Source organism: Grampus griseus (genome assembly GCF_964374135.1).
Source record: "Grampus griseus genome assembly, chromosome: 2".
Lineage (NCBI taxonomy): Eukaryota > Metazoa > Chordata > Mammalia > Artiodactyla > Delphinidae > Grampus > Grampus griseus.
Genome location: NC_139018.1, coordinates 87,391,946 through 87,414,921, shown reverse-complemented (window position 1 = coordinate 87,414,921; position 22,976 = coordinate 87,391,946). Strand labels below are relative to the sequence as shown.

The 22,976-nt window shown below is 41.2% G+C and overlaps 2 protein-coding genes across 3 annotated transcripts in view; both read right to left on the bottom strand.

The window, feature by feature from the left end:
• The window catches only part of GOLM2 (golgi membrane protein 2), a 111,206-nt gene extending 101,594 nt beyond the window's left edge, over positions 1 to 9,612 (bottom strand). For both annotated transcript variants that reach the window (XM_082649298.1, XM_082649299.1), the window contains exon 1: positions 9,159 to 9,612. In XM_082649298.1, the coding sequence (XP_082505424.1) occupies positions 9,159 to 9,485 (327 nt within the window). In that variant the 5' untranslated portion in view covers positions 9,486 to 9,612. The remainder of the gene's footprint in view (positions 1 to 9,158) is intronic.
• A 12,101-nt stretch (positions 9,613 to 21,713) lies between these two features.
• On the bottom strand, positions 21,714 to 22,142 carry LOC309819025 (MORF4 family-associated protein 1-like; the record flags this gene model as incomplete). The annotated part of the gene is made up of 1 exon (XM_082649092.1): positions 21,714 to 22,142. Exon 1 carries the CDS (start codon positions 22,095 to 22,097, stop codon positions 21,714 to 21,716), a length of 384 nt encoding a protein of 127 aa, XP_082505218.1. The 5' UTR covers positions 22,098 to 22,142.
• Between the last annotated feature and the right edge of the window lie 834 nt (positions 22,143 to 22,976).

Below are 22,976 nucleotides of genomic sequence, written 5' to 3'. Positions count from 1 at the left end.
GGCCCTTCTGTTGTGGTGGTCTGTCTACTGCAGGCAGTCTGGTAGGTGTAGCTGGCCCCCAGCCCTGTTGGCTACCAGGCTGTGCCTTGTGTGGAGGCTGCTGGCCACTGGTTGGTGAGGCTGGGTCACGGGCTACTAGCTGAGGGCCCTGGGGTCCTAGGACTAGTGTTGGCCCACTGGTGGGTGGGGCCAGTTCCTGACACAGCTGGCTGCAGGGTCCAGGGTGTCCCAAAGCTGGTGTTGGCCCACTGGTGAGTGGGGCTGGATCCTGGGGTAGCTGGCTAAGGGGTCCAAGGTGGTATCAGCCTGCTGGTGGCTGGGTTTGTGGCCCAGGGGGTGCCAGGGGCTAGTGCTGACTTGCTAGTGGGCTGAGTGGAGTTCCCAGGTCTCTGGTTATAGGGCCTTGGTGGTCTAGGAGCGGTGTTGGCCTGCTGGTGGGCAGGGCTGGGGCCAAGGGGGTATTAGGGCTGGTGCTGCCCTGTTGATGGGTGGGCTGGGTCCTGGTACAGAAGACTGCCTTGATATAATTCTTCTATCAGATAAATGTACCGTGAATATTTCTTCCAACCCATGACTTGCTTTTTCTTTCTTTCTTTTTTTAAATAGTGCCTTTTGAGGAGGAAAGTTCTTAATTTTGATAGTCACATTTATCTGTTTTTTTCTGTATGGTTCATGCTTTTTGCGCCCTCAAAATCCATGCCTATCCAAAGTCACAAATATTCTCCTGTGTTGTCTTCTAGAAGATTTATAGTTTCAACTTTTACATTTAGGTCCATGATTCATTTCAAGTTAATTCTGTATATGTTGTGAAGCAGCACAACAGTATACAACACCACACCCACCCCACCACCGTAAAGATATCCAGTTGCTTTAACATCTTTCGTTGAAATGTTTCCCCATTAAATTGTCTTGGCACTTTTGCCAAAAATCAATTGACCATATATCTGTGTGTCTATTTCTGCACTCTATTCCGTTCCAGTGATTTATATGCCTATTTTTTTCAATAATTCCACACTGTCTTGATTACTATATCTTTATAATAAGTTGTGAAATCAGGGAGTATAAGTCCTCCTACTTTGTTCTTTTTAAAATTGTTTTGGCTACACTAGGTTATTTGCACTTCCATATACATTTTAGAAACAGCTTGTCAGTTGCTACAAAAAAATAAAATAACTTTTATAAGTCCGCCAGAGATCTTAATTGAACCTTATATTAGTTTTCTACAGCAGGGGTCCCCAACCCCCGAGGCACGGACCATTACTTGTCCACGGCCTGTTAGGAACCAGGCCACACAGCAGGTGAGTGGCGGGTGAGCAAGCGAAGCTTCATCTCCTGCTCTGCACGCTCACATTACCACCTGAACCATACCCCGCCCCCCTCCCGTCTGTGGAAAAACTGTCTTCCACGAATGCGGCCCCTAGTGCCAAAAAGGTTGGGGACCGCTGTTCTAGAGCCATTATAACAACGTACCACAAACCCAGTGACTAAAACAACCAAAAATTTTCTCTCACAATTCTGGAGGCTAAAAGTCCAAAATTAAGTTGTCTGTAGGGCCATGCTTTCTATTTGAAGGCCCTAAAGGAGGATCCTTCCTTGCCTCTTTCTTAGCTTCTAGCAGTTGCTGACAATCCTTGGCATTCCTTACCTTATAAATGCATCACTCCAGTCAAGGCCTCCATCTCCACATGGCCTTCTTCCCTGTATTTCTTTTTTTTTTTTCCCTGTATTTCTTTATGTATCCAAATTTCCTCTTCTTATAAGGACACAAGAAATTGGATTAGGGTCCACTCTAATCCAGTAACCCATAACACTTTGTATCAGCACTAAGGACTATCAAGAGATTATTGGAAAATTTTAAAAATATGGTCCTTCCTCAAGCAACTTAAGATTTTGTTGAGAAGACAAAGTCAACACCTAAGAAACTATTAGTGAAAAATGAAAAACAAAATAAATTAGTGTGGCTCAAACAATAAATGTTACTTGTGTACAAAGAAAAAAGAAAAAAAAAAGCATACTCCAGGTCAGAAGTCCCAGAGGGCTTCATGGTCGAAGTACCAAAAGATTAGTATAACAGAGAAACAGAAAAGAGGCAAGAGATAAGAGTCATTAACAGGAACAAAGGTACAGAAACAGAAATTAATATGACACAGAAAGGCAGGTGGGGAGACAAAGGTAAGCAAAGCAACATGTCTGGAACACAGTTTGGGTCAGGAGACTGGGAGACGAAGGTAGATGGAGGCACTCCATGGAAGACCTTAAAGGTTAGACAGCAGAATTCTGATTTGACACAGTGAGTGATACAACTACTCTGAAAGTAAGGTTTGAGGAAGATCAGGTTTGATTAAGGGGGAGAACTAACTGAAAGAAATAGAGTCCAGGGCAAGGAGGCTAGTTAGGAAGCTCCTGCTTCCTTTCCAATCAATTCTCTATTCTGCAACCAGAGTGATGTTTTTATAAACTCAATCTGATCAAGTAACTCCTCTGCACCTTCACTGAATATGAGATGCTGAAGGAATCAAAGATGACACCAAAATTTCTAACCTCCACCTTAATAATAGTTGCATGAGCTTTATAAAGACCAAGAAGGTAGGAAAGGGATATATAGTTTGGAGAGGAGGTATGAGTTTTGTATGGCTTATGAATAATTTGAGGTAGCAATTAAACAACAGCTAGAATTTGGCCAGATTATGATGGGGGAGGCAGAGGCAAAGGTAGGAATTTTCATGTGCAGCATATTAAAGAACTGTACAAGGCTGATCTTCAAATTACAGAGGGATAGGCAGGCTTCAGGGAGTCAGCTGAGACAAGTATGAGAGGAGTTAACTAAGCCTAATTAGAAGTGGACCAGGAAAGGTGGCAGGGGTGGAGTCAGACAACCAGGAGCAAAGGGTGAGGCAGGCTGGCTAGAGCTGGGACGGATCTTAAGCAGGAACCCAGACAGAATCCCATCCTGGAAAGAAGTCAGGACAGAAATAAGGAAGAGGTTGTAGAATAGTAATAGCTAACATAACACTTATTAAACATTTCTTTTTTTTTTTTTTACTATGTGGTAGGCATTGTTCTAAACATTTAAAAGAATTTATTCACTTAAACTTCACAAGAGTGAGAGAGCTAACTATTACTGTCCTTATTTTACAGATGCGGAACCAAGGCACAGAGAAGTTAAGTGATTTGCCCGGGGTTCTACACATAGCAAATGGCAGGCCAGGATTTGAAACCATGGTAATGAACATCTACTCTGTGCTAGGGTTTTTACATATACTTATTTGGTATGTGTATGAGTGTTGTGTACACACACAAACGCAACGAGGATTTTTTTGGAAAAAAAAAGTAATATGCTACCCACCCTCCTTTCTGGCACATGACCTTTCCCCTATTCAAGCAAAGGTACAATATATTACTGCCATCAAGGAGGATTATGGTTGTTAAAGGGAAAAAGAGGTCATTTACTGTTCAGCTTCAAACCTAAAAACTGACTTTTATTTTCATCTGTAATAAAACAACAGTTTTGGTAAGGTCTTTTTCTACATTCTAACAGCTTCTTTTATTTATCAAGAGCTTGACTTGGCCCACCTGGATCACATAACTTTGGTACAAGATACAGGCAGGAAGAATTCAAGTTAGGAAAAGAGAAATAACCAACACCTAGGAAATAGAAGAAAGGGTCTTTCTCGCAGAAAGAAGAAAGAAAAAGCAGTGTGTGTGTCACTGATTCCCCCTTGTTATGGGCTGAACTGTATTCCTCCAAAACCCATATACTGAAGTCTCAACGCCCAGTACCTCAGAATGAAACCTATTTGGAAATAAGGTCTTTAAAGAGGTAATTAAGTTAAAATGAGGCCATTAGGGTGGGACTGTAATCCAATATGACTGGTGTCCTTATAAGAAGAGGAAGAGACCCCAGGGATGCAGGAGCACAGAAGGACAACCATGAGATGAAAAAGCAGCAAGAAGGTGGCCATCTGCAAGCCAAGGAGAGGGGCTCTAGAAGAAACCAACCTGCTGGTACTTCAACCTTGGACTTCTAGACTCCATCAGAGTTTATGTTACATCAGAACATAAACTTCTGTTGTTGTTAGCCAACCAGTCTGTAGTATTTTGTACGGCAGCCATAACCAACTAATACATCCCTCTAGGCTGAAAATCCTTAGGGAGGAAGGCAAAAAAATAAGGTAAATGTGGGGGGAATCCCAAAGAAGTGGAGCTTATTTCTCACTTCCATGGACAATTCCAAGCTCCCTTAAAGAATTTCTGTGTTCTAACAGCCCAGATAACAGACTGAAAATGGCAGGATAGAATAATAAATTAGAAGATGTCCAATGTCACCTTTCCGATTCCTGTGGAGCAGGGATTCATATATTCCCAAAGATAGCCTGACAGTTGCAATGAGTACACCTAGCACCTAGACTTTGGTCTCTAATACCATTTTCCAGTAAAAGGAACTAGGGCTCCGTGGAGAAGGAGTCTAGGATTGGGGCAGGAAGTATATAAGATAAGCCAGAAGCATCTTGTAGTGCCAGAAAGTAGGGGTTTGTCACAATGATGGGGTATTATGTCAGAGGGATACAGGAGGCAAATGAAAGAGCTCCCAATGGCCAAAGTTGGAATGATTTGAGCAACAAAATAAAGTAGCACTGGATTATAACCTAAAGTATAAAATAAATATCCATGAATCCATACTGATATAAATAACTGACTGAATAAATAAATAAGGGAGAAGAGATAAAGGTCCAAGTAATTTATATGCAGAAGAATTCCAAGTAATTTATATAGATATTCTGCCCTTAAGGAGATAGATCATAACTCCCAATTCATTAAGTGCACATAGTAACTTCCTTCCAAAGAGTACAGCATGGAAAAGGAGAAAAAGAGAGTAACTTTACAGTGGAGAAACCTGACAAACACTACCTCAAGCCAGGTGATCAAGGTTAACATCTAGTGATAAGTCATTTTGAGAGATGTTCCCTTGATACGATGAGTATGGCATTTTATCTCTGTGGTCTTCCTCCCCAAAACCATTACCTGAGTCTAATCCTGAGAAAAGCATCAAACAAATCCCAACTGAGGGACATTCTACAAAACACCTGACCAGTGAGCCTCAAAACTTTCAATATCATAAAAAACAAAGTCTGAAAAACTGTCACAACTAAAAGAAGACTAAAGAGACATGACAACTAAATGTACTGTGGAACCCTGGATGGGATCCTGGAACAGAAAAAGGGCGTTAGAGAAAAACTGAGAAAATCAAAATAAAGTATGGACTTGTTATTAATAATGTATCAATAGCGATTTATTAATTATGACAAATGCACCATATTAATGTAGGATATTAATAACAGGGGAAATTAGGTGTGGGGTATGAGGAAACTGTACTATCTTTGCAATAATTCCATAGATCTAAAATGTTCTAAAATAACAGTTAAAAAAAAAATGGTAGCCGGAGCAAGGACTGCCTTGCCAACACCCCCTCAAAACACATCATACCTAAGGCAGCTAGCTCATCAGGGCAAAGGGATTTTTGGTGTGGAACATCTATGGAGTGGAGGGGGAAAGGGTATATAGGGAGGTGATGCCGCCATAAGATCCTGGTCTCCAAAAAACTGTGAAGCAAGTACCTAGTCAGGCAACCAAACACCACTGTTGATACTTAAGATAAAGACCCTTGAGGAACCCCAAACCCACGTGCAGATTTGAGGTCACTGCCCACATTGCCCTGGGGACACATAAGATTTAACCTACATCTCAGACACTACGGTGACAATGAGAATATTAACAGTCAGGATACCTTACTTAGGCTGCAGCTAAGGAACTCTCAACTTGACTGGCTTAAACAATATGGAAATTTTTTTATCTCACATAACGAGTGCCAATATTCTATTGTAACACCCCACTCTGCCATCTTCAGTGCCTCAGCCATTCCTTAGCTAACTCTCGTGGCACTCCGGTTGCCTCAATTTCAGGTATCACGTGCAGAAGCAACACTATCTGGCAGAAGAGACCATCTCTTCATTTTGAAGAGTACTGCTCAGGTACTTTGTAGAATGTCCCTGAATATGAGTTTGTCTGATGCTTTCTTATGATTAGATTGGAGATTTTTGATTTGGGGTAAGATAACCACAGAGGTGCAAGTATGACTCTTTTAAGGAGCAAGGAAACTTCCCTTCATGACTCACTAGCCAGCCCCTTCCTAAACTAATCACTGGGAATAATGAAATTACCATAATCAGTTTAAACCAATCAGGACTTACCCCTGAGTCACAGAGAAGGATATATACCAAACAAAGTGGGTATAAATGATTATTGAGGGGGCCAGCACCAGTGTGTACTATAGGCAAAAACCCTGAAAGGCAGAGAGAGCCTTTACTTTAAAGAGACTACATTAATGATTAAACATTAAAACAAGTCTATTTCAAAATGGAAGACACTTTTAATTGTCAAATTTACTTCAACACTATCACCACCCAAAGGGATTTCAGATCATTTATAGAAAATAAATCCCTCCTCTTAGCTACTGAGGGAGTAGCAGGAAAAAAGGAAACACCTCTGAAAGACAAATTTCATCTATAGTTCATCTAGACCAAGACAGCCCTTTCTATTAGTAACTCAAAGCCTCCTCATTAACCCCAGGAACATACACTCACAAGCTCTCCAACGAAGATGCTATAGCTAGTTCAAAATATAAAATTGACATGCAAAGAAGAGGTACAGATTTGTGAGCCAGCTGCATAGAATATTAGCCAAACAATAGTTAAGATACCTGGGGCAACATTTCCCAAACTAGTGTGCTTTGCTACATTTTTCTGTACCATGGTAACAAGTAGGCCATGAAAACAGTAGTCGGTGATCAAATTAACTGATAGAGACTAAGTTAAACAAAATTAAATAGGCTTCTTTACTAATACATTTCTCAGAGCCTCTATATGCTAGCAGGCATTATGAATTCCAAGAAGGCTTTTCTTCTGACCATCTACAAACAATTTCTAGGACAGCATTCTGTTTAACACCACCTTGAGAAATACTGCTGTAAGGGGAAAGCAAAGGCCCAAGAATAAAGTCCATTACTATTACACTGTTGGAGGGGAGAAAAAAAAAATCCATCAAAGAATATAGTGAAGAAGGCAGGAAGCAAAGCCAGAGAGTTCAATGATACAGAAGCAAGAAAGGAGATAGTTTCCAAAAAGCTAGAGACAATCAATTACTGAGAAATTAAATAGAATGAGAATAAAAATGTTTTTTTGGATTTGACCAGGAAGACTGACACCTGTGACCTTCAAGAGAATAGCTTCAGAAAAGAGAAGGAAAGAAGGATGGCATACAGAATAAAAAAATTAGGATGGGGATGAAAAAAGAAATAGATGAAACATTTATAGACCACCCATAACCGGAGTTTAGCAGTGAAAATTTAAAAAGACATTGGTTGGGTCTTCCCTGGTGGCGCAGTGGTTGACAGTCCGCCTGCCAATGCAGGGGACACGGGTTCGTGCCCCGGTCCAGGAGGATCCCACATGCCGCGGAGCGGCTGGGCCCGTGAGCCATGGCCGCTGAGCCTGCGCATCCGGAGCCTGTGCTCCGCAACGGGAAAGGCCACAACAGTGAGAGGCCCGCGTACCGCAAAAAAAAAAAAAAAAAAAAAAAAAAAAGACATTGGTTGATTGGGAGAAGGGAGTACATGGAAGAATAAAAAAATTTTAGAACAGCAAACACCTACATATGGTTGAAGGTAAAAGTGAAAACCTACTGAAAGAAACTGATAATTACAGTCCAGTAGATGGAAGAAATGGAATCCTGAGTATAAATTACTAAAAAAGACTTATCTTTCTTTCCAGATTGGAGAGAATTTGAATAGTATGCCTAACCATTCCAAGACTGAAGACCTTGTTTTAATACTACAAAATTTCATGGATTTCTGCCTATTCCACCCAAGAGAATTTTTCAGTCTGTAGAGTTCAGTATGTAGTATGTTTGTAAGTTTGCTGAGCTCTTGCCCCTCTCAGAAGCTGTCTGTTATGGTGAAGGTGTAGGTCATAGAAAAGCACTTACCTGAGGGCTTCAACCTTCATGAAATAAGAAACAAGGTAGAGGTCGGTGACAATAAGGAAGTTGGGAGCTCAGGAGATTTTAATTTATAATGACTTACTACAAATGATTTTAATATACAAAATAAAAACTTATAATAGGAACACACACAAAAAAGTGTGAAGACTACCAAAAGAGGGTCCAGAAAGAAAGGCATCTACTTATCCCACCCAGAAATTTACTGTGGTAAATCAACAGAAGTTGCATAGGTCATAAGTTAATAACATAGTTCCCAATATGCTGGTGAGAACAAAGACTATTCAGCGGTGGGTCTAATTACAGTCTAGCTTTAAACTTTTAAAATTTAAACTTAGTATGGCCTTCCAACACCAACCCTAATAGTCAGGCATACAAAATTTCATTTTTATTTCCTTTCAAGATCAATCAGGACAATGACATGAGATTCTGTTGCTTAGAACTTATTTCTAGGTTCTACCTTTTCGGCTAATTTCACTAACCATTCAAACTGAGTACATAATTTTGGATTATCTATGTCCAAGTCACAAGTGGCTCACATATGGCTCCAGAGCCCATCATAACATTTTCATCACAAAAAAGGCAGTAATATCCGACTCTTTGCTTAATACATAGCCCTATAGAGATGTAAGAAAACTCAGACTGCTTTTAAAAATACATGGTGACCATCGTAAATAGAGGAGTTAGAGGAGGCCCCATCCTTTAAATAAATAAATTAATAATAATCAGTGTGCACGGAATAAAGGATAAGGTAACACACCAAATCCGGCAGCCTCCAGATTTGTGTATCTGTAAACGTAAGGCGGCCGACCACATAGGCCAGATGATTACTACTGCCAGCTCAGCAGCTGAGCTTGGAGAAGAGGCGGCATCCACACACAGGCCACTCTTGAGAACCAAAACTTACAGCCAGTTTCATCTGGCAGGGACTGGAAAATGTGGCAGTGATTAAACCGGTTAAAGTCCGACAGAAATAGGGTTGTTAGCGGTAAGGGGAGCCTCCGAGGCTTCAATTCTGGAAGGCATAAGGCAGCCACGGCTGGGCGAACACCCCCACCGCGGAGCTGAAAAAAACTGGGGGTTGAGGGGAGAGGGCTCGTCCTTACCTTGTCATCCTCGCATCTTTTCCCGAGGCCCTCCCTGGCCTGCAGCCGGCTGCTGAGCCGGCCGTAATCGGCCTCTTTCTGGTCAATCTGTTTCTTGTGCGAGTCCACCAAGAGCAGCAGGTCCGAATTGCGCTTCTCCAGGCGCCCGCGAGCCACCTCGGTGCGCTGGACCTGGCCCTGCAGCTCGGCCACCTCCTCCTGAAGCAGGACGTGGCGGGAGGAGATTCTCCAGTAGTTGAAGGCGAGGACCGCGATCACCACCAGCAGGACCACCAACACGAAGGAGGGCAGGCGGCCGGCCCGCCTGTTCGCCCCGAAACCCACCATGGGGCCGAACCAGGCTGTACCCCGATGCCTCGGCGCCGACGCCTGCAGGCAGACGCTCAGGCCGAGGTGGCTGAGTTGCCTGGGGTACACGGCCCCAGGGCCGGCTGAAGCCGGAGGCGGGCCGATTCGCCCGCCCGCGAGCCGGAGAAGGGGGCGGGGCCGCAAGCCGCAGGCCCCTCCCCGCCCCCCCCTTCAAATCCTGCCACAGCGCGTTCCGCAGGCGCTGAACTAGACCCCGCACCAGCTGGGCGGAACCAGGAGAACCCAGCTGCCCGAACCCCAGGTCCAACACTTCAGGGTTAGGGGGCGGGGAAAAGAGCCGGAAGGGGGTGGATTTAACTCTGGCCCCGCCCATTGGCTGGGTCTGGGTCGCCAAGGGGGCCATTTCCTAGTTTCCGCCAACGCCCCCTCTTCTCGCGAGAAAGTGGGCTTTTCTCGCTCTTAGCAGTCTTATCTCGCGAGGGTTATCGCTGGCTGGAAGAGTGTTGTGATGATTTTGGCGGTCTGGGTTAGTACTTGTATACCTGAACTGGAGCCCCTTCGGCTTTTACCTGCTCAATCCCCTTGACCCATGGTCAAGGGAGTGCCTACCATGCCATGGCCCTCGTGAGAGTTTTTGCTTTTGAGGACATCTGAGGTTGCGACCGCTATGTAAGGAAAACTTAGGTGAGCTGCGGGCAGAAGGGGCGACTAGATTTTGTATTTGCTTCAGTAGGTTTTCTTGCTTGTGCTAACGATGTGGAGAGAAAACAATAACAAGAAAGAAAAAGACCATGAAATTGTGGTGCCCCAAACATTACGGGGGAAAGCAAGAGAAATTAAGTTTTATGACTGAAAGAGGTGGTACCAGCCTGGTCTCCAAGGTTACTGCTTTCACTAATGGAAAGAACTTCAGAATGTATGAGCCCCTGTTCCTAAACTCACTGCTGCTTTTGCCTTGAACTGGGCTTCCAAGTAGAAAGTCCAGAAGCTGCCCACAATGAATGATAACTTATGCTGTTACTGACAGCAAGCACGGTCTGGGTTAGATATAGTAGCTCTCTTACAAATTGTTTTTGCATACTTAGTCTCATATTATCGTCTCAGCAACACAGTTTTACAGATGAGGAATCCAAGACACAAAGATGTACCAGAAACTTTCTCAAAATCCCATATCTTGTTTGAGACAGAATTAGGCTTGAATTCGGGTCATTGGTCTCTAACATCATTGCTCTTTGCATTATACCAGGCTAACTGTTGCTATATGTTCGGCATTAATTACAGTGATGCAGAAAAAGCCCTCACCTCTTTTGTGTTTTCTGCGTATTTGTCCTCGCATAAAAGTTTTTTTTTTAAACACCTTTCGCATAGAAGTTTTAAAAGTTATTTGGCTCTATCCTGTTTAAGGAGAAGATGGAGTTGGTTTATTTTTCAGACCTCAGGTTCAAGAACGAACATAAACCAACCAAACGCAAGAACTTTGGTATTTTCATTCAAATCAGAGTGGTATGATTTTGAAGTAAGAAGACTTGTTATCTTTGAATAATTATTCTATGTCTCCTGTCCATTTCAAAAATAAAGTTTCTTGCCTAATAGTCCTAGAGTAGCCTGGAAGAATTATTGCACCCTGAAAGAGGGATGATTTCTCTCTCACAAATACGGGAAAAAAACACCAAAATTATTAATATTTAATCCACATCAAACTTGAGCCCTTTGCTCTGGCTTCATAAGATCTAAGAAATCCCCTCCAGTCTCAAAGGACAAGCAGACCTTGGCAGAAGGGAGCAAGGCAAAACTGGGAAATCCTCGTCTATCAATTTCATATTGACTTTGCTTTGCTTAGCCAGCAGTTGAAACTGTAAAGTGACGTTAAACTGCTTAAGATGTTTCAGATGATCTTTCCAAAAGTGTTTTCATTTTTATGTGGGATTCTAGCATGTAGAAGTATAATATTGTACAAAACACATTCACATACTTTTTTTTATCAGATGCTTAAAAGAACTATTTGGTACCATGATTCCATTTTACAGATGTGGAAGTAACTTGCCCAAAGTCATACATCTAGTAAGTGGCAGGGCTGAAGCTTGAAAAACAATCCTCTTTCCACTCCTCCCCCAGGGAGAAAAAATTTTTTATCTGTTTTGATGGCTACCTCTTTGAGTTCTTCCCTCTACTAACAAACCCAATCCAGATATCATGAAGACAGTGTATAAGTGCTCTCCTGTAGATGGTTCTGGATTAGGCTTTAAACTAATTGAGGTAAAAGTCAATTCCTTAAATCAGATGATCGAGGTTAACAACAGTGGTAAGTCATGTTGTTAGCATGTACCTTTGATAGGATGTGATGGAAGTAGCACTCTGTGGTTTTCCTCCCCAAAACTCATAACCCTATCTAATGGAACTCTGGAACTCTGTAGTATTTTTACAGGTTTTCTGTACTTCTAAAACTGTTCTAAAATTTTTAAAATTAGTTATAAAAGTTCCTATTTATAAAAAATCTCCATAAAAAGATTTATGATATCAAGTATGGATATAAATATATTCATATAATTGGAAAGGCAGTATAATCACAGATAAATAATGTTTTAAGATTTAATAGAGGACGTCCCTGGTGGCACAGTGGTTAAGAATCCACCTAACAATGTAGGGGACATGGGTTCGAGCCCCTGTCCATGGAAGATCCCACCTGCCGTGGAGCAACTAAGCCCGTGCACCACAAGTACTGAGCCAGCGCTGTAGAGCCTGTGAGCCACAACTACTCAGCCCATGTGCCACAACTACTGAAGCCCCCACACCTAGAGCCTGTGCTGTGCAGCAAGAGAAGCCACTGCAATGAGAAGCTTGCGCACCACAACAAAGAGTAGCTCCCGCTCAACGCAACTAGAGAAAGTCAGTGTGCGGCAACGAAGACCCAACACAGCCAAAAAAAAAAAAAAAAAAAAACCCTTTCTAAAAGAAAAAAAAAAGATTTAATTGAAGCGTAAGACTCTATTACCCAGTGGCAAGTGAGGTTAAATCATAGGAATTTTGCTTTTATATGGAGCTCATTTTCTTGAGCTCAAAACACTGTTTGGCATATATCGTCTTCAATATATGTTGACTCATAAAAAATTTGACTTCCTGGATTTGAGCAAAGGAGTAGTTATTTTATAGCATATTCTTCAATATTTAGGACATTGAGTAGGACTAGGTTAGAGAAGGTAGCTTGTAGAAATAGAAAATACACAGGTGTGTAGGCAAGTTCTTTCCATTGTAAATAAAAAACAACCTAACTGGTTTAAGCAATAAATAAGTAAAATTATATATATGTGTTTGTGTGTGTGTGTGTGTGTGTGTGCATAGATAGATATATACTAGGGTAATTTACAGTACTATTGGAAGAGCACCAGGAACTGGGGTCTTTCTGTTTCCGCCGTCTTCTTGGCTTTATTCTCTTCTACTTCAGATGGCCCTTTTCCTTGTAGACAGGAAATGTGGCCTCAGCATCCATAGGGACACATCCTGCCAGTTCCATAATCTGAGAAGCAAAGGAGTTCAGTTTTCTAGCTGTCAGTACAAAAATGACCAAGTAAAGGTTCTGGTTGTCCAAGCCTGATCGTGTGCACGCCACTTGTACTTATCACTGTGCCCAGGGAGTTGGGGGATTATGATTGGCCCAACACAGGACACTACTCTATTGCCAGTGAGCAGTCTGATACCAAGAAACAGAAAGAGAGTTGGGTAGAACTAAACAAATAATGTCGTGGCTTCTGGGATCTTAGTTCCCCAACCAGGGATTGAACCCGGGGCCCCGGCAGTGAAAGTACTGAGTCCTAACCAATGGATCACCAGGGAATTCCCACAGTTTTCTTTTTCTTGACATATATTACCTCCCTTCCAATTAAGAACAGTCAATGACTGAATAAAGACATGGTGTCACCGGTTGGGTTCCCCAGGAAACAAACTCTGAGATGGAAGTTAGGAAGGTTTTTTTTGTTTTTTTTGTTTTTTCAGGTACGCGGGTCTCTCACTGTTGTGGCCTCTCCCGTTGCGGAGCACAGGCTCCGGACGCGCAGGCTCAGCGGCCATGGCTCACGGGCCAAGCCGCTCCACGGCATGTGGGATCTTCCTGGACCGGGGCACGAACCCGTGTCCCCTGCATCGACAGGCAGACTCTCAACCACTGCGCCACCAGAAAAGCCCAGGAAGGTATTTTAAGGGAGTGTTCCTGGGATCACTACCCAGAGAAGAGAAGGGAAGGGAAGGGAGGAAAACAGGATGGGCAGAGGGAGAAGTTGGGCTGCTATAAAGTCTCAGTGAAAGCCTCAGCCAACTCCCTGAAGAGCTCTGAAGCGGGGATGTCCCTTCACACCTGTCCTGCGTTGGAGGGGTCCAGTCCTTTATACCCCCAGATCAACCAGGTTTTGGATGGCTAGGGGAATTGACTTTTCCCTAGCCATCCAAAACCAGTCACAAGAAGGGGTATGATGTCATGCATGGAGGTGGTGCTATGATGTGCCACTCAGATCCCATTCCAGGAATGAAGGACTTTTTCCCCCAGCTGCTGGGAGTGCTGTCAACAGATGTCAACAGATAGCTCTGAGCTATCAGCCCCCTTCAGAATTACCTCAGCTGAAAAGGGTTACCTTGTGAAGAGAGTGCCCCCTTCCCATGGCAGCCAGTACTAGTCAAGAGAAAACACAGTCGTTAAGTTACTTCCCTTAACGACTGTGTTACTTCCCTATGTCAAACCCATTTCCTACAGTTGTATAGCAAGAGGCAGTATACTGTAATGGGTAATGTGGGCTCTGGAGTAAGAATGTGTGAATTAAAAGTCTCTCTTTGCTTCTTAATAAGTTTGTAACATCAAGCCAGCTACTTAAACTCAGAACCTCAGTGTTCTCATTTCCAAAATGGCCTATCAGTTAGGATAAAGTTTGGCTCCATTGAAGGGGAAAAAAATAATAACTTAAACAAGATAGGGTTTTCTCCTTTCTCACATAAAATAAATTGAGAAGCAGGCCATCCGGGACTGGTATGGCAGGCTCTTTCCAGCTCAGTGCTCTGTCATCCCTACAGTATGGACCTCATCTTCACTTCCAGACATGACATTCTTGGTCCAGGAAGCAGGAAGGAGAAAGGGTATGCCCTTCTCCCACTATTAAGAAGACTTCTCCAAATGTACATTTCCACTTCTCATTGCTCTGAAGCTAGTCACACAGTCACCACCCTGAGGCCAAGGAGGCAAGGAAATATATCTTACAGCAGCAATGTCCTCATTTGAAAATTAGGGTCTTTTAGTGAAGGAAAAGGGAAGAAAAAGTATAAGGAAGCAAAAACAAACTCTGTCACAAAGCGGGGTAATCATAATGCTTATTTCATATGGTGGTTGTGTGAACTAAATGAGTTAATACATGTGCAGTACTTAGAACAGGCACTTAGCAAGTATTCAGTAAATGTTGCTACTACTGCTGCTGTTACTAGAGCAGTGGTCTTCAGTTTGTGGTGGGGGCATGAATGAATCTATATGTTCACTAACCTTTGTCTATATATTGAATAAATAATTTCTACGAAATCTCACTACTTTTTAAAAAAAATCTGAGATGCTATTGTGATGAATAAAATAAAAACTTATTTAAAATTACTAGTGACTTCATAACCTTTTCCATTATATATTTTCTTAATCAGTGGACACTGAAGGTATAATTACTGTCACATGAGTATCTGTACAGTTTCTGACATTAAAAAAGAAGTTCTTAGGTCAAAATATAGGTAATTTCGGGACTAAAGGGCCGTGGTTTTGGTAGGACTGCAACCCAGCATCTAGTAGCCTTTCCAGCCTTATTTTTTTCCCTATATCTCATGCCCTAGCTCTAAGGATATCCTGTTTTTCATGCTATCTTATGTCTCTGATGCTTTGTTTGACTATTTCATATTGTAAAGCTTCCGTAACTTTCTTTTTTCACTACCATTTATTCATTAATTTCTTCATTATTAATAACAATGTTACAAATATCTCAGATACCCATGTGATCACAATTATATTATTACTATAATAGTTGATTGAGAAAATACTTAATTGAAAAGTTTATTATGAAGTGAGTAATGCTTGTTTTTTTTAATTGAAGTATAGTTGATTTACAGTATTGTGTTGGTTTAAGGTACACAGCAAAGTGATTCAATTATATCAATATATGTATTTCAGATTATATTACATTTTAGGCTATTACAAGATATTGAATGTAATTCCCTGTGTTATACAGTAAATCCTTATTGCTTATTTATTTGATGTATAGTAGTTTGTATCTATTAATCCCATGCTCCTAATTTGTCCCTCCTTTCCTCTCCACTTTAGTAACCATAAATTTGCTTTCTATAAGTCTTTGTTTTATATATAGATTCATTTGTATTATTTTTTAGATTCCACATATAAATGATATCATATAGTGTTTGTCTGTCTGACTTCACTAAGTATAATATTCCCTAGGTCCATCCATGTTGCTGAAAATGGCAATATTTCATTTTTTATGGCTGAGTAATATTCCATTGTATACATACACATATATATACCACATCTCCTTAAGCCAATCATCTGTTGATGCGCACTTGGTTTGATTCCATGTCTTGGCTATTGTAAATAGTGCTGCTGTGAACATTGGGGTGCACATTTCTTTTCAAATTGGAGTTTTTAATTTTTCCAGGTATATATCCAGGGGTGGGATTGCTGGATCATACAGTAGCTCTATTTTTAGTTTTTTAAGGAACTTCATACTATTTTCCATAGTGGCTGCACTAATTTACATTCCCACCAACAGTATACAAGGGTTCTCTTTCTCCACACCCTGTCCAGCATTTATTATTCGTAGACTTTTTGATGGTAGCCATTTTGACTGGTGTGAGGTCATTCCTCATTGTGGTTTTGATTTCTATTTCTCTAATAATTAGCAAAGTTGAGCATCTTTTCATGTGCCTGTTGGCCATCTGTATGTCTTCTTTGGAAAAGTGTCTATTTAGATCTTCTGCCTATTTTTTGATTGGGTTGTTTGTTTTTTTGATATTGAGTTGTATGTGCTGTTTGTATATTTTGGATATTAACCTCTTGTCAGTTGCATCATTTGCAAATATTTTTTCCAATACTGTAGGTTGTCTTTTCATTTTGTTGATGGTTTCCTTTGCTGTACAAAATCTTTTAACTTTGAATAGGCCCCATTTGTTATTTTTGCTTTTATTTATTTATTTATTTGCTCTGGGAGACTGATCTAAGAAAATATTTCTATGATTTGCATCAGAGAATGTTTTGCCTATGTTCTCTTCTAGGAGTTTTATGGTGTTATGTCTTATATTTTGGTCTTTAAACCATTTTTTTTTTTTTTTTTTGGCGGTACGCGGGCCTCTCACCGCTGTGGCCCTTCCCATCATGGAGCACAGGCTCCGGACACGCAGGCTCAGCGGCCATGGCTCATGGGCCTAGCTGCTCCGCGGCATGTGGGATCTTCCTGGACCGGGGCACGAACCCCTGTCCCCTGCATCGGCAAGCGGACTCTCAACCACTGCGCCACCAGGGAAGCCCCCTTTTAAACCATTTTGAGTTTATTTTTGTATATGGTCTGAAGAAGTGTTCTAATTTAATTGATTTACATGCAGCTATCCAGCTTTTTCAACACCACTTGTTGAAGAGATGATCTTTTCTCCATTGTATATTCTTGCCTCCTTTGTCATAGATTAATTGACCATAGGTGCATAGGTTTATTTCTGGGCCTTCTATTCTGTTCCATTGATCCATATGTCTGTTTTTTGTGCCAATACCACATTGTTTTGATTACTGCAGCTTTGTAGTATAGTCTAAAGTCTAGAAGGGTTATCCCTCCAGCTTTGTTCTTTTTCCTTAGGATTGCTTTGGCAATTCTGGGCCTTTTGTGGTTCCATATAAATTTTAGGATTGTTTGTTCCAGTTCTGTGAAAAATGTCATGGGTATTTTGATAGGGATTGCATTAAATCTGTAGGTTGCCTTGGGTAGTATGGCTTTTTTTTTTTTTTTTTTTGGCTACGTTGGGTCTTCACTGCTGCATGCGGGCTTTCTCTAGTTGTGGAGGGTGGGGGCTTCTTCACTGCGGTGTGCATGCTTCTCATTACAGTGGCTTCTCTTGCTGCAGAGCATGGGCTCTAGGTGCACGGGCTTCAGTAGTTGCAGCATGTGGGCTCAGTAGTTGTGGCTTGCGGGCTGTAGAGTGAGGCTCACTAGTTGTGCATGGGCTTAGTTGCTCCACGGCATGTGGGGTCTTCCCGGACCAGAGCTCGAACCCGTGTCCCCTGCATTGGCAGGCGGATTCTTAATCACTGCACCACCAGGGAAGTCCCAATATGGCTATTTTAACAATATTAATTCTTCCTAATCCAAGAGCCTGGAATTAAATGAAAAATTTTAAACTTCACTATTGTGGCACTTTGTTATTGGAATCCTACTTTGTTCAAGGCTTTATATCATAAAATGTGCATTAATTAAAATTGACTAATTAATTAATTAAATATTATTTGAGTGCATGCTGTGTACCAGATAGTGTTGCAGGTAGGAGCAGTTGCAGAGCATACAGCAGAGACAGAAATGTCCTCCTGAATCTTTCAGTCTCTTCTTCCTTTACCAATACCCAACAAGGAAACTACTCAGTCTACCTCCTTTAAAACACCTCCTTTTAACACCTCCTTTTGACACCTTCCATGCCTTGCTGCTCCCAAGTAGAAATGACCACTATCTTATTGTGCCTCCATGATGTTCTTTAGATTTCTACCATAGCAGTTTATTTTTCTGTGACATATCTGCCTCCTACTAGACTTTTAGTAGGTGTTTTTCTGAAGGACCATATTAACTGATAGTATGGAGTAGGCTGTGATTTTGTTTTGACCTCACATCATTAGGCTTTCTTCCCCTTCTCCAATGACTGCTCACTTCTTTCTTCCCAGTTTCTTTGGATTTGTCTAAAACACTTTCTGAATACTCTCTTAACCATTTCACCTTCTAAAAAAATATTCTGGAATTATGGAATTTTAGAACAGGAAGAGATTTTAGAGACTGCCTGATTTAAAACTTCCAGTTTATAAGTGAAGATGAAAATCCAGAGAAGTAGTGTGACTTGCTCAAAATCATTCTAATGGTTAAAGACCAACCTCGGATTAGAATCCAAGCTTTCTTCAAGATCTAGTATAAATCTTCTCTTTCTCTCGCTCTGAGATCTTCAAGTTCCAGCTCAGCTCATGTCTTTCTCTTCTGAATTATGCACTAATTGTCCACAAACTGCATCACTTTGGCAATAATCATTTAACCTTACATTGTTACTCTACTCTTTCACATTGGTGTATCTTGCCTGGCCAGTTAGCTATGAACTCCAAAAAGCACACATTTTGTCACTTTTATTTTCTCTCTTCTTAGCAGGTAGCACAGTAGATAGTAGACACATAGTAGGAATTCAGTAAATATTTTTACTAATTAATCACCACTTCTCACATACCTTTCCAAAATATAGTGGGTCTTGTTCCTTAACATTTCGCTTCTATTTCCTTTGTAATTTTTAAAAACCAGACTTAGATTCTCGGCAACCAATGAAAAGACGGTCATGCCTCTGCTCAGTCTGCTGCAATGTATTTTTTTCTGGACTTGGCAGAAAACCCAAGGTTTCTGCCCTATTTTTTTGTTTGTTTGTACTGCATTTCATCTAATCTTCTAGCTCTTGGTGGCTTTCTCTGCTAGACATTGTTCTGTAATGACCCAATTAAATATGGCCCCATTTAATGTAGTGGAACTTTATGTGGGGCTAATTTCAAGTGATCATCCTGTAATTTTCCAAACCTTTATTTGTTAATTTTGGTTCCCTGAAACAGTGTACTTGCTGCTGATGCTAGTATGGCAACACAATAAATCCTCTTGCACTGATGTTCAGGCAGAAGACACAGCTGTGAGGAGAGCTAGTCATGTGTCATATGGTGCCCTTTAAGGGATCCTTGTTTATCCATTGTCTGAGCTTTAAGTAGAAGCTAAAAGCTTTTTTTTAAACCTACATAATTTTTCACTGAATCTGTTAGTTTCAGCATGTTGTTTGTGTTGTTTTCAGCAGTGCAGTCCCCTGATCTATATCAAGTAAACATGATGATGGATTGAACTCACTTCACTGTTCCTGTTCAGGTACTATTTTGATTTGTCAGTATCTTGGAGAGGTAGCACATGACATCCCAAGACAGAACAGAAGCCAGTGTTTGCAAAAGAACACATTTTTCAGCACAGTAGTATAGTAACTTTGAAATACTAATATGTTTTGAAATATGTCTGTGAACACTTTCTTATTAACATTATATCAGTGTACACAATGTTCTTTCTTTTGACATCTGGGCATTATTAGGGTTATTTAAAATCTATATTAAAAATCATTGGTATTTTAAAGAAAATCTGTTCATTTCCATAGCAAAGTAACTTATGTCAAATGATATGTGATTAGATGATGCCCTGTGTACCCTGTGCTATTTCATGCCTTTGTGCCTTGAACGCACACCCTTCTCATTCTCTTCCCTTGAAAGCACTCCCTTCTCATTCTCTAAGCCTTTTGTGATCCTGTTTGAATGCCTCTTCCCCAACGATTTCTTCCTTGTGTCCTGCTACACCTAACATACATGATATTACACTTATTATACCTGTATTACAGCTATTAGTTTACATATTTATCATCTTGTTAGACTGTGAGATCCTTAAAGATGAGAATTTTGTCCTGTTTATCTTTCCATCATCTAGTGCTGTGTCTCACATATATTATGTTTAATGAATGAATGAAAAAGATTTATTCCCTCTGGATGTAGTTGGCTCATCCTTAGTCACTCTACCACATATAAGGAAAATCCTAAAAGTCTAAATTTTTCTTGTTTTTTTTAAAGAATGGAAATAATTTAATATTTTCTCTTCATAGAAATAAAAAAAATTTAATAGTTTACCTTCATGTTTCTGAAAGTAATGCATGCTCAGAACAACAGCAAATCAGATAATCAGAAAGGAAAAACAAAAAGTGAAAATTGCCCACAATTCCACCCATCCAAACGTAACCACTACTAACATTTTAGTATAGATCTTTCCTAATTTTTTTCTGTCTACATACATACACACACAAAATATTAAACAAAATTTTTGTGACCTGCTTTTTCACTTAAAAATACCTTGGAAGCAACTTTCCATGAATCAAATTAGCACTACATATTCACTTTTTTTTTTTTACGTCTTGTCTTTTTAAGCAAATGAATACTTTTATTAACATGGTAAATTTTTTTTTAAACACACAGTAGGGTTTTGACCTCAAATACTTGTCAGGTCTGCTACTGAAATGAACTTACAGCTAGACAACTTACCAATCTTGAAGAAACCTCGTCCCTGTTCAGTCTAGGGTCCAAAACAGACAGCCCTTGCTTTTCTTCCCCAGACCCTCAAGGGCCTTTGCAAATATCTCTTTCATTTTATGTCCAGAATCCCCTGAAATGCATCAGGGTATTACATCGATTATACGGAATACCAAGATCTATCTTGTCTCCTATTCTAGGTTCCATGTCACATAAAGCTAAGTTAGGTTGTCCAAACAATATGACCAGACAGGTTACATCAGTGTGCCGTATAAAACTTAAAATTTGAACAAAATACATCTCTCCTCCTTTGTTCTCACAGAGAAATTAAAGTCCCCAAGTACAATACCATCCTTCAGCCCTTCTTCTGATTCATCAGTCCTAGCCAGATCAGCCCCATTCACATTCCCAGTTGGCGTCTGATCCCTTCTTCAACTTCTTTAGCAATCGCTTCATGGAGTCGTCGTCTAGAAATAATGCAGCTCCTTCAGCACCTTCAGAGCTGGAGAACTCCAACTCTGAGTCTCATCTGTTACACACAGACTCGAAGTTCCAGGGAGCGATCAGGTCACACAAGAAAGAGCAAAGCACCTCAAAAATTTAGAAATAACGAAAACCCAGGAACAAATGTGACTGCTGCAAGAGCTTACAATCTAGGCCCTAATTCTTGAGAGCATTTTCCAAATAAAATTTACCTCCCCAAAGAAAAACATTTAACAGTCAAACCTCACATTGAGGTCATTAACCACAGACCATAGCAGAAACGTGGTGTAAGTGAGGACAGAGCGTAGACAGAGAAAAAAAGAGAAAACAAAAGGCTCTCTGGTTTCAGCTTCTCCAGGGTGTCAGCCAACCTCCATCAGTTGACCAGAATCCATTGGCTGTAAACGGCTGACCCTCCTTCAGGATGACTTGCTCTTCTCTATCCCCCAGAGCAGCTCCACCAGCATCTCTGCCATCTTCGCGATCTCCTTGGCCTTCTCCTCCGCCTTCTTGCACCATTTGGTCCCTCTGCCCTCGACTCCGTTGTCCGCGTTGTGCAGATGGTTGAGCATGCTATCCTCTGAGATCTCCACCTGCGTCTTGATCTGGATGAGCATACTGTCCATCTCCCACAACTTGCTCCCGTTCTGCAGGTAGGCTCTCCCGTGCTCGCGGGTGAGCGCCGTGATGTCCTCGCGCATCTCGTTGATGACCGGGAGCAGGAACTGCTCGAAGTCCTCCTCGGGCTCCATCACCTCCACCTCCTCCGGCTCTGCCAGCTCTGCGATGTCCAAGGACCGCATCTTCCCCGCTATTCCGGAACCGCAGGATGCAAATCGGGCGCAAAGAAGCAGAGGATCTACATATTCACTTTCGGTAAATGCATAGAAAGATGTATTTTATTTTCTTTAACCAATCCCTATAGATGGACACCAAGTTTTTTAGGCAGATTCTTATGGTTGCATGGAACAAATACCACTCTTCCAGGACATTTAAATATATAAATAAGACCCTTTTCTCAAGGAAAAGGAGGGTGTATTATAAGGATGTATAGAGATTGGAAGTAGAACCAGAGGTGCATCTATCAGGAATAGAGCTCTAGGAACACCTTCTCTTTCTGGTGCCTCTATCTTTCTTTTCCCCATATTTCCCTAATAGTCCCTTCTTCCTCAGAGTGTTTGCTTCCTCTAGACATCCACTGGCACGTAGTTATGGCTTGGCTCACTCCAGACTCTTAATGTATGCCATTTCTTCAGCTTCTGTTCCTGCTTCTCAATCTGTAGAAGTTCAAATATTTTCATCCCACACCCAAAGGATGGCCTTGTACATGCACTCCACTTTGGATCCCCTGGTGTAGAGACTAGAAAAAGAAGTGGCAAGAGATGAAGATGAAGAGATAAGTGAGGGCCAGATTATGGAGAAGTTCATATTAAGGGGTCTGGATTTTTACCTAAGAGTAATAAGAAGCCATGAAAAAGTTTTAAGAGAGAGTGATGCAATCAGATTTATGATTTAGAAAGACTTTTCCAGCCAAGTGTGATTGTGCCTCAAGTATATAGATGGTATACAGAGGGCCAGTTAGGAGACTGTTGTGATAATTCAGATGAGAAATGATAGAGTCAGGGAAACAGTTTTTAATTTCGGCCACTGGATCACTCCTGGGCCATTCACTGAAATAGGGA